Source organism: Sprattus sprattus, assembly GCF_963457725.1.
Source record: "Sprattus sprattus genome assembly, chromosome: 9".
NCBI classification, from domain to species: domain Eukaryota; kingdom Metazoa; phylum Chordata; class Actinopteri; order Clupeiformes; family Clupeidae; genus Sprattus; species Sprattus sprattus.
Genome location: NC_137928.1, coordinates 13,978,015 through 13,989,378, shown reverse-complemented (window position 1 = coordinate 13,989,378; position 11,364 = coordinate 13,978,015). Strand labels below are relative to the sequence as shown.

The 11,364-nt window shown below is 39.8% G+C and overlaps 2 protein-coding genes across 3 annotated transcripts; both read right to left on the bottom strand.

The window, feature by feature from the left end:
- Positions 1-317: 317 nt before the first annotated feature.
- On the bottom strand, positions 318-7,797 carry phkg1a (phosphorylase kinase, gamma 1a (muscle)). 2 transcript variants are annotated; one of them, XM_080844854.1, is made up of 10 exons: positions 7,580-7,797; positions 6,931-7,075; positions 5,680-5,858; positions 5,379-5,433; positions 5,168-5,233; positions 4,231-4,394; positions 3,182-3,272; positions 1,924-2,077; positions 1,432-1,557; positions 318-1,299 (listed from the first exon to the last, which is right to left on the bottom strand). In XM_080844854.1, exons 2-10 carry the CDS (start codon positions 7,011-7,013, stop codon positions 1,036-1,038), a joined length of 1,182 nt encoding a protein of 393 aa, XP_080700980.1. In that variant the 5' UTR covers positions 7,014-7,075; positions 7,580-7,797; the 3' UTR covers positions 318-1,035. The 2 variants fall into 2 exon arrangements, with proteins under 2 accessions (XP_080700980.1, XP_080700979.1); XM_080844853.1 differs by having other exon boundaries at positions 7,587-7,797.
- A 980-nt stretch (positions 7,798-8,777) lies between these two features.
- On the bottom strand, positions 8,778-10,820 carry chchd2 (coiled-coil-helix-coiled-coil-helix domain containing 2). Its single transcript, XM_080844329.1, has 4 exons — positions 10,667-10,820; positions 9,968-10,244; positions 9,479-9,710; positions 8,778-9,033 (listed from the first exon to the last, which is right to left on the bottom strand). Exons 1-4 carry the CDS (start codon positions 10,711-10,713, stop codon positions 9,023-9,025), a joined length of 567 nt encoding a protein of 188 aa, XP_080700455.1. The 5' UTR covers positions 10,714-10,820; the 3' UTR covers positions 8,778-9,022.
- Positions 10,821-11,364: the final 544 nt, after the last annotated feature.

The window sequence follows — 11,364 nt, the reverse complement described above, 5'->3', positions numbered from 1 at the left end:
ACTGAAATTGTAAAACAAAAGAAAAGATTTTAAACAGTCTACCCATGTTCAAAATGGAAACATTGCTAGTTTGAACTGTCAACAGTACCATTATAAAACTGTTAACCAGTTATCATCCATTATGTTACATTGTTACATATGCTTCTGCCCATATATTACAATAAACCTAATAGTGAGAATAATTAGAATAGTCTGACTGCACCAGGTTATCATATTGAGTTTGTAGCCAAATTGCATGCACGCACGCACGCACGCACACACACACACACACACAAACACACACAGACAGTTTCAGCAATATCAGAATGTGAAAGGGGTAAGAGTTATAATTTGGTTTATTCATAACATTCACCAATAAATATGTTTTTTTTTCTGTATGAAGTTAAATTTGCAAGGCAATACCAAACATGCATACACTCCCAGCAACTAACAAATACAGTCCCAGCGATCACACTGAATACTCTACAAGAAAGCTCTGGACATTTCACTGTATTTTAATAAATAACACTGAAATATAGTACGTACATTACAAAGTGCAAACATTTTATTAATGAAAGAATGCTATTTGTTTTGACACTTTAGAAACTGAAATAATCTATCAACATAAAACATGATATGACATCATATGACAGACATTTAAATGACAAGATATTTCCACGGAAATGCTTTGCAGGTAGCCTCCACGGCCTAACACTGACATTTTTGTGTATCAATATAACGTCTCCAATGCAGTGTATATGAAGTATCATGTCATACAGTAGGACACAGGGTATTCACCCTTCAGAACATTGACCTGTCCAGGTAACATCTAAATATTCAACACTTTCAGTGAAGATCCTTCCATGTAACATGTAAAGGAACATCATGTATTTGCAACCTTTTATCCTACTTTTAAAAATATTTAATTTTATTGTGCCCCTCTGTTCAGTAAACAACGACACCCTTAAGGCAACGGTTTTGCCATCACACCTAGTCCATGACCTCAAATCTATTTCCTTTACTTCCTTAATGTACCGTGTCCAAATTCCATGCATGTTACCACGTATGGAGCGGGGTGTCTTGTTCTGCAGCAATGGAGAGCAAAATGGCTTTGGGCGTGTTCTCGAACAGGGCGGCTCTGTTCTGGGTCTGACCCTTCTTTACCCAGTGTCCGTAGATCTTGAAGGCTTGGGCATCAATGAGCTTGCGGATGGGCTTCACTGCGTAGGGGTCACTCTGAATCACCTCCTTCGTCACAGGCTTGGCCCGGCGGTAGTTGCAATATATTCGCATGACGGCAAGCACAGTCATGCATATCACCTATAGAAGCATGGGCATTTACAAATATGTCATCCACAGCATAGGGTCTAGAGTCACACTAGGTTTTAAAGAAAACCCTTTTTAAAGACCCCCTTTAAAATAACACTGTGTCATAGTTGAGTGTTCTCTCACCTTAAACTTCCTAATTGGACTGAAGTGACGGACTTCTGCCACAACATACTGCTGGAAGAAAGGATGATTTAGTGCATCTGTGGCTGTGAATCTTTCCGCAGGGTTCACCACCAGCATCCGAGAGATCTGGATAAGGATCACAAACAAAAGGCATACAATATAGTTTTTACTGTTTTTTAAATATTTTTTGTAGCTCTAATTTCTTAAAACTACCTTTGTTCACAGATGCAAAATACGTTTTGATTTGTTTGTGTGTTATTATACTCATAAACAATAAACTCATCAACATATAAATAAGCTTCACTAGATTATTGGAGAGAGACTTCAAGAAGAGTATATACTGTATGCATACTGTATATGCAATGAAACTTTAGGAATATCAACTCTCTATAGGAAAATGGGAACATTCAGTGTATTCCTTCTACAATAAACAGGCTCTAAAATTCAGGTGCAACTCTGTCTAGACATTCTGGACCCTCAAAATCAACACACCAGATCTTTGACCGTGTCGGAGCGGTCTTCCCATTCTGGACCGTTGAATTCGTACTTCCCAGCGAGGATCTGTCGCAGCATCATCATCTGTTTCCTGTGCCAGAAAGGAGGTGATCCTGCCAGCAGCGTGTACATGATCACCCCTGAGCTCCAGCTGAAACACAACAGCATTGGAGTCAGTCACTCACTGCCATTTTAAGATTATGACAGTTGGTTTTATTCAAATTATGACAATTGTATGATACAAAGTGATGGAGATCATTTCGAAACACTGTTAATTACTTCAGAATATATTAATCAAGTGCCTTGTATTACTATATACCTTGTATGAATAATGCAGGGCCGGTCTTTCCTATAGGCGACATATATTGTTTTGCTGGGCAGAGGTTTTTTTCTCTCCCTTCTATATATCCAACCAATATTTTGACAATTACATCTGACATTAGGGGAAATGAGCCAAAAATCAAAAGAGGAAGGGGTAGAGTGCGTTTCTCCTTGGTGTTGTCAGAACATGCTAGCACATTGAGAAGTATGGTTAGAGTGTGTGTGTCCAAGCAACTTTGACGAAATAAATAATGAAGAGGCAAAAGCCAAAAGGCCCTGGAAAGTATGTGCTTATGTAAGCAGGAACCTGGCTTTTCTGCGTTTCTGTGTGTGTGTAACTTATTATTAAGTGTCACTTAGTCTGCATATGTACAAGAGCATGTTTGGACCAGAGGTGATTAGAAGGGTCGAACTGTGCTTCTTCCGACCTTGTGCAAAACTGACATCATTGCAAGACAGGGAGCCTTGGACGTCAGAGACCCACCACGTGGTTATCCCTGCTGACAAATTGTTTTGTCGCCAGAGAACGCTAAACCTCTTTCTATATAAACCTTGTGCGATGTGTTTAATATTGCTCTCTCTTGTCTGCTGCAGTATGGGAGTGAGCCTGGTCCCTCCCTCTCAAAGCCTGGTTCATTCCTAGTTACTGAAGTCAGCAGTTGTTTTTTGTTATTTTGTTGTTGTTATCAGTTCAAGATATAACACAATGGGATGCATATTTAAAATACAAAGCAGAGACAACAAACATCTGTTGCTATTTATGAATTCAGGTCTTCAGGTGCATCTATGACCTTAATCTTTTGTGCCAGGCAGAACACAAATTATTAAGTTGTCAGGCTCATGTGACCTTTATGTGCTCAAGGACATGTAAAATGTCAATTTTCTGGGGAGATAAAACATTCATTAGAGATGAGGCCAAAGCCTGACTACTCACAGGTCGACTGCAGTGTCATATCCAGCATGGTGAGGATCCATGGAGCACTCGATGATCTCCGGAGCAAGATAACCAGGCGTTCCACAGACCTCTGCAGTTTAGGGTAGATACATACTATATTTTATACAAGCCTCATTAGAGCAGTTCAACTGACTACAATAGTACTGTAATGGACTAATATGCATGCTAAACACAAATCCATTATATTGTACATTATAAAATATAAATTTTGATTGTGTGATGTGGTGTCTTAAAATAACACACTTGGCTAGAGTAAAATACAATTGGTTTAAATACCGCTCAAGGCCTCCTGGCGGCTCTGTGTGAAGATAACAAATCTTGTGGCATTTTTATTTGAGAGAGATACTGACATACACCATTTCAGTTCTATGTTGCTGTTGAGGTAATGGAAGCTGCCCATTTTCTGTTGAAGTCTCTCTGTTGAGGGTTTTCTCATTCAAATTCAAATACTTTAGTACAGACACATAGAAGTCCTGATATCTGTTATTCAATCATTTTCTAAATCAATACAATATGCTTATTTGTACTTATGCATGGTATATCTGACATCTTATCCTGCATACAGCACACCTGACGATGTTCGAGGCAGTTTTATCATGTCTATAGAACATCTGCCACTAACTGCCCTGCTTCATGATGCCCTCAGAGGGGTCGCAGAGGTTGGCTTTTGGAAAGGTCAGTACACATTGCACAGTGACTAGAGAGCAGCACATGGTAGTCAGTGTCCTGTTCCATCTTAACCTTTGACACATGAGCTAAAATAACATGATTCAGCTGCTCCAAGTTAATAGGGTTCCACTGGCTGTGAAACACTGACACCTTGTGTCCATCTGTGAGAATACAAACCTATTACACAGGCGGTGAGAACCATTTGGCAAGACTACAAAGTCTTTCATTTAAAAAAAAAAATGTGTCTGATATACTGTATAAAAAAAAAACGATGATAATGTGCGTTTGTACTTGACTATAATGACCTCCAGAAGTATCTGAAAAATGGGAGCCATATTACATTTTGAAGCCAGTCTTACCATTCAGCTTTTGTCCCGGAGCGATCTGCACAGAAAAGCCAAAATCTGTGAGTTTGATGTTCATGTTGTCGTCAAGCAGGATGTTCTCAGGCTTCAGGTCCCTGTGGACGATGTTCTCAGAGTGGAGAAACTGGACCACCTCCAGCAAGGCACGCATAATCTTTCTGCAGGCGCACAAACAGAAGACACTCAGCCGTCAGATCCGTATTGACCCGTGAGGACGGCAATAGGCGGCTGACATTACTACGCATTAGCCTATCAGAGCGCTCATACTGTCGTTGCCATATAATAAGGCACGCATAATCTTCCTGCAGGCGCACAAACAGAAGACACTCATCCATCACCAAGGAATAATTAACCTAACTTACTTCAGCCATAACACTATCTACAATCTCAAATAAAAACACGGACTGGATTATTATCTGTAACTGTAACTAATTGTTCCTACAGTCATTAGTTTGCCTTATTCTTCTTCCGGGTCAAGTGAATTTCAACAGTGTCTCTTAAGTTATTGAGGTAAACAGACATAGGTGTATCTCTGTAGGGATCCTTTCCATGTTGTCAGACACTAATTATAACATTATGAGCCTATCAGTGAATAAAACAAGTGGTTTACTTTGACGCAGATCCTTGCCCCCATAGGATTACATTGTATAGCTGTTTTGTGGTTGCCAGTTGTAGGGTTCTAACTCAATAATGTACCGATTTCAATCGCTTTGTCTCTTGTAAAACATTTGTCCCCAAAAACATGGGAAAATAAGCCCCAAATAAAAAAAAATACCGGAGTTCTCCTTCAGTACATTCGCATTGACTCTCTGATCACTTTGATCAATGGCATAAAGACAATTTGTTTGCAGCTACAAATCCAAATTTTAGATTGAGTTTTTAGTCAATGGAAGTTAAACAGAAAATTTAAAGACGCAAAATAATTTCCAACCTGGTTTCTTTTTCACTCAGGGTAACTTTTTCAGTGAGGTAGTCAAAGAGTTCTCCTCTCTTCATCCTGTGAATGCAAAACCTCTTTTACATGCCAGTGCTTATATATCATTGTAAATAAGTATAGCGTATTGTTCATGAATGTATATTTACTGATATGATTTAAATATAGGATTAACAGATTACTACTCATAATGACATTTTACACTTACAAGTCAAACACCAAGAAATAGAAGGCCTTGGTCTCATAACAATCCTTCAGCTGGACTGTAGAGAAAAAAGAAAATGTTCTCTCACAAACGATAGAAACCGAACCATCAACTGTAGTTCCAAACAAACTAAGCTGTCACTGCTAAGGATGAACATTGCAGATGTAGAAGCATATAACATTGGTAAAGAGGTACAGATTACAGTAAATCGGCTACATTTGTATAAGGAATATTTTCATAGACATGCTTGGTTGACAGGCTGCAGGTACTGTAGGTGTCATTAAAGCATATTTTAAAGTCCTACTTATGTTATCTTGTCCATAGACTTTCTTGAGGATGTCAATCTCCTTCACTGTCGATTCTCGGATCTCCTCAATTTCATTTGGTGTCATCTTGTCGGAAGGTGTGATGTCAATGATCTTCACAGCGAAGTCCTGGCTAGTGCCTTTGTCAATACAGCGTCGCACAACACTACTCACTCCCCTGTAGCCAGGTAAGAAAAGACCCTTGATGAACTGAACTGCATGAATGACCTATGTGACTTTAAATCAGACTAGTTCACAAAGATTTCCATCTTCATTCAAACAAGATTAAACACAGCAGCCCAGGAAAGTAGAAGATTAGAAATTGATGAGAACTCACATGGATAAGGCAGATAATGCAGAGCGTCTTGTAATACACTTACTTTATGAATGGCAACACTGACCAGATAAACAACACATAAGTGCGTCAGCCCAGGTAATAGATTACCTATTTACACACCTTTATCACATAGGACTTTGATTGGTTGAGTCTTTAACATCAATGTATGCCTCGGATTATTATAGGTACAGTAGTGTTGAAAGTATTAGTATTAGTGAAAGGTAAGTAGTATTTTTAGGTCTATTCACTTTCTGGGGAAAACTACTCATCATGTGAGAAAATATGAAGAGGCAACGGACAAAACTGAAAGTAACAAGAAAGTGTCTGCAGCTACATTGCACAGATACTAGATTAGAGGGGTCAAAGAAGGAGGAACATGATGTTCTTCTCACTGAAGCTCTTGACAAACAAGGGTGCAATCTGGCTAGGATACAAACAAGATGCCATGATTGGCTTGAGTGAACTGTGTGGTAATGATACTGTAGGCCATGCCTTAGCACACGTGCACTATTTATACACAGACTTTAATGTACTAGACTAGTAGGTTATGCAATGCAACATTTAAAAGTATTGTGGTAGGCTAATGTCACGTTTAGTTCCTTGTTTAAGGAATCATGGGGAATGTCTGTCTCTGTGTTATTATGTTAGGTTTCCTTTATGGAGGTTTTCATTCAAGGTTGCAAGATGTATTTTCCTACTTACACTGTTAATAAAAATGGTAGCAAGGCTGATCATTTTATGATATCTCATCGCTCACCATTGGCCATTACAGAAAGGAATGCTTTGCTCTGAACATCTTCAGTGAATGATGGGATATTGTATCTTATATCCTATATGACTAGGAATGTCACCAGTTTAGAATGATAAGTATGAGTTTAGGAACTGTGATATGAAAAACTGAATTGTAGCCTACCTTCCCAGTATCTCTTTCGGGTCATATTTGCTATAAAACTCCTGGGCTCCTGCCCAGTCAGGGATCTCATCCTCTTTGGCCATGGTAGGTGTTGGATAGCAGTCTGCAGATGTTGCCAGTTGTTGGAGGTCACTCTTCTTTCAAGCTGTAGCAACAAGGTATAAGGAAGTTGTGTTAGTAGGTATGATCTATGAATTTTCCACCGCAATATCAGCGAAACTGATGCAAAATTACCATTTTATTTTTCGAGCAAAGATTACTGGTGACTAAAACTATCAGATTGTATACTGTCACTGGCTTTTGCAAAATTGTAGTCTTTCGTAGGGCGGTGCAACAGTTTACTCTTACTGATACGATACAATGTTTGACCAGACAAACCTGCTGACTACATTGTCTTTGCTACAGCAAAACAAACCAGCATGTTGTGTGTATTGCGGTGGCATTTCCACGAAAAGGTAATTCAATCGGCTATATCGGCTGTTCCAGGAGAATCCATACGGCTGATGTCTCAGGAAATCAATGAGCTTATTTGTTTGTGTACAAGTAACGAATTGTAAGCCTGCAAAACGTTCATACTCGTAATAAGCTAAAATATTACCCATATACTCCACTGGCATTACAGCGATTGTTAGCCTTCGCAAAAACATACCATTTACCTTGTTGTGTCGTGACCGCTGTAAACTGAAGAAGGAGCTGCTATTCCAAGTAGCCAGTACACTCCATTATTATTGCTCAATATGATCCATGAAGTACAATCGCATGAAGCTTAGAATGAAATTTTCAACTGGTGCTTTAGCCTGTCCCGACATTAAGACCCAGGAGGAACGCCAGCCGTTAACTTCAGAAGGGCAACTGTGAATGTCATGAACCAAAAATAAATTGCTGCTATTAGCTCTTGTGCAGCCCCCCTGCGTATGTCCACACTACGCGATAATAATGAGACAGTTCTGGTGTGAGTCGTTTCAAAGCGTTTCTCTATTTCAGAATCTCTGTACCAGAAAACCCAGATAGGATGTCTGAAATGGTGTCATTGCAATGTAACATTTTTCAAGGAGCAATTCGTTCTGCATATAAAGAATACCATGGGCCATATCATAATGCACCATGTTTTATAATTATTTACACTTTTTCAGACCATAAATCAGGCTGTACCCGTTTTCCATCTCGTAGGCCTACACTGCCTTTCAGGGAGATTACTGTAGCCATATGAACAGGACAATGCACATCAGAACAATTTCTGTTCAGCATCTTCGAGACATTCACGGTCCATATAAGGTACTGTACAGGAGCAATTTCATTATATAACACATGATGGCAAATATTTATATTTATTCAATCATAACAAGTGTTGCATTCATAACAGCATACACTTTGCCAGACAGCAAGACCCCTGACCTGAGGTAAGACCCCACTCACTCCCTGAGCAACAGCGGCATAGATAAGCTCCGTTACATTAACAAAAATCTGTCTGAAAGTGGAATAACATTGGCTCACGAGAAGCTCAGATAATAAGATATTGATATAGACTAAAGAGAAAATGAAAGAAGGGAAAGAGGGTCCCTGCTGAGTCAACCAATTACCTCTTGTTGGGTGACAATAGGGTAAAACTAGGAAAGGTTGTGAGTCTGAACAACCCCTTACACCTCAAGACAGGCAGACTTCCAGTAGGAACATAACTAGCAGAAATTACTAGATGTGGTGGGATGGATGTGTTAACACAAATTCCATCAAAATCAAGCCTGACCACAGATGATGTATGGAAGTTGGTGAGATAAAAGTCCCATCAGTTATATGGGGAAAAGGGAGGATTGAAAAAGACTGAAAAAGACACACACAGAAAGCCAAACTCACATGATACTGTATGGGTTTTATTCTGTATCTATGAATACATTTACGCAAAAAAAATTATAATTATATATAAATCAACTATGCCATCTATCAGATAACAGACAAGAGAGTACTAACTCTGAAATATTGTTTAAAGTGTTGTATTGAGATGTCATCACACAGTCTGTCAGGTAAAGCAATTATACATTTATTGAGTTAAAGTGTGCGCTGATTCTGTGCATACGACAGCAGCATCCTGATGTGGTCACGACACGCCTGTGGAACAAAAATAAGTAGAATAGGTTAGACACACAGGATCATATTTAAACATAGCATTAAGATGATGATAATAATAAAATCAAATGCAAGTTATAATCAAAATATGCATATGTAAGTATGCTGTTCTATATACACTCTTTGGCCAATCAGCACAATGTATTTGCACAACTGCCTTCACATAAGAATTAAGTAATTTAGTAGTTATAAAATGGTGTCTGTAGGACGGATGCAAGACTGTATTATTGAAACAAGTTGTTCTGTCTGCACAACTTAGCTGCCGCATGTTACCCACAAACATCAGCTCTATTAATCTGAAGTTCCAGTCTGCTGAAGTGTAATCCTGAATTCCTAAAGGTTACACAGCTCTAATCCTTGAGGACCTTTCTGTTTTTAATTCCTCATTCTCTGTAAAGGTGAAGTCACTGCCTCAGAGCACACTCACCATTGGAGAACTTGCACTGCTTGAGCACTTCGCTGAATCCTTCACACAGCTTGAGGTCGCTCTGAGCCTGTGCGCACTCAATAAACTGTTTCAGTTCATATCCGCAAGGGCTCTGCTGGGGAGTCTCCTGCTGGAACATGGACTCCTGCTGCTGCGGGTACATGGGTTGCTGCTGGTAACTTGGCTGGTAACTTGGCTGCTGTTGGTACATGGGCTGACCCTGGGGTTGCTCCTGCAGAACAACCAAGGGACAGATGACTCATGGGTTTCTGGTTACTCTGTGTCATGTCTATAGAATATTGAGAATTTCTACAATTCATCAAAGTTCTCACCCTTTTAGAAGCACAAAGGTCAAGGGATTTACAAAAACAAATCCCTTTAGCTGACAACTGAGCTTAAGTGTTCTTATCATAGAACACATATGTAAACTTTTATGTTGGCTCAATTACATTCTTATTCAGTGTTTGTATGCACAAGTTCTCTGCTTACCTGATAGGTTACATCAGGTTTAGGGGCCTCAGATTGTCCTCCTCCACCGAAGGCTCCCGTCATAGCATGTCCTAATGTGTGGCCCACAGCCGAACCGATGGCCACTCCACCCGCCATGGAGGCCATCTGGGCAAACATCCCTGGCTGCCTAGGTGCAGCGGCAGCGGGAGCAGCCATGGCTGATGCAGGGGCAGGAGCATGAGCCGGGGCGTAGGATGGTGGAGGAGCCTGTCTCATAGGTGGCGGAGAAGACATTCTAGCAGGTGCTGCAGAATAGCTGGAAAAAGCAACATACATGCTCAACAATCTATAATGTAAACACCACCCAGCTTTGAGTTCTCGGGACACTAATCAGTCACGTTACAGGAATTCTAATTACCTTGTCCCAGGCAGCCAAAACAACCTGATGTAATAGCTAGCAACGTGATTGCTACCTATGTTTGCTTACCTTTACTAATATAGTATCTGCATAGCAAACATACCGATGAACATAAGTCCTACCATACACAAACACGTTTGTTTAAGTACATATGTGGAAACACCTAGCGAACTAACTCAGTACACTTCAACTATTGTTGACACGTTATCTTTGGCAAGCTAACTTTAGCTAGCAGTAGCAACATTACATCAGTCGTCCTGTGCTCACATGCTAACAATAGCTTGCTACCAAAAATCAATTAATTTAATTTCTACACATACCTCGGCGGAGCCATTCTTGATGATCGGCTGCGACTGCCTCTTGGCATTTTGGTCTCTTTTCTCAGAATCAGCTAACAAGGAATTAAAACGAAAAACCAGCAACGACGTAAGGGAACACACAGTTGCCTCTCGGTTAAATAGACATTGACCTTCGTACAGTTTACTCCGGAACCTTCTATTCGCTACGTCAGAGGTAATTCTCCAGTTACGTTAGATTTTCTAGAGTTACGTCAATCCACGTTATGCCCTCTAATCTTGATGTTATATCTTTTTGGATTATTTACAAAATAAAAAAGTATACATTTAAATGTAAACGTATTTTAAATATGTTGCCATTCCTCTGCTAGTCCACTTTTGACAGGATCTCTACCTTGAGCTCAATCTTTCTCAAATTGAACTCCAGTTTATCTTCATTGACCTCAATTTGGGTGTTACAATAATTGATGAACAACTATATTTCTCTGAGCATTGTGTCTCGAGGTCCAGTCGATTCACAGTCAATGGTTGGGGCGATCAGATACTACCTCACAAAATATACTACACAACTTTGTGTGCAGGTTATTTGTAAACTATATGCAATGCAATTTTAACGAGCCTGTCTGCATGTCTTGTGAGACCGTTGAAAATCATTCAGAATGTGGCAGCGTGTTCAGCCTTTGATCAGCCAAAGAAGACACATGTAACTCCTCTGCTGTTAA

Bases quoted from the DNA above. Each gene is read 5' to 3' on its own strand.
- phkg1a (XM_080844854.1), bottom strand. From the start codon at position 7,013: ATGGCCAAAGAGGATGAGATCCCTGACTGGGCAGGAGCCCAGGAGTTT. The intron at 5,859-6,930 runs GTAGGCTACAAT...ACCTGGCTACAG, and splicing joins CCGAAAGAGATACTGGGAAG to GGGAGTGAGTAGTGTTGTGC. The intron at 1,558-1,923 runs GTGTGTTGATTT...ATCCTTATCCAG, and splicing joins CCGACACGGTCAAAGATCTG to ATCTCTCGGATGCTGGTGGT.
- chchd2 (XM_080844329.1), bottom strand. From the start codon at position 10,713: ATGCCAAGAGGCAGTCGCAGCCGATCATCAAGAATGGCTCCGCCGAG. The intron at 10,245-10,666 runs GTATGTGTAGAA...TGCTTTTTCCAG, and splicing joins TCAAGAATGGCTCCGCCGAG to CTATTCTGCAGCACCTGCTA. The intron at 9,711-9,967 runs GTAAGCAGAGAA...GTTGTTCTGCAG, and splicing joins AACCTGATGTAACCTATCAG to GAGCAACCCCAGGGTCAGCC.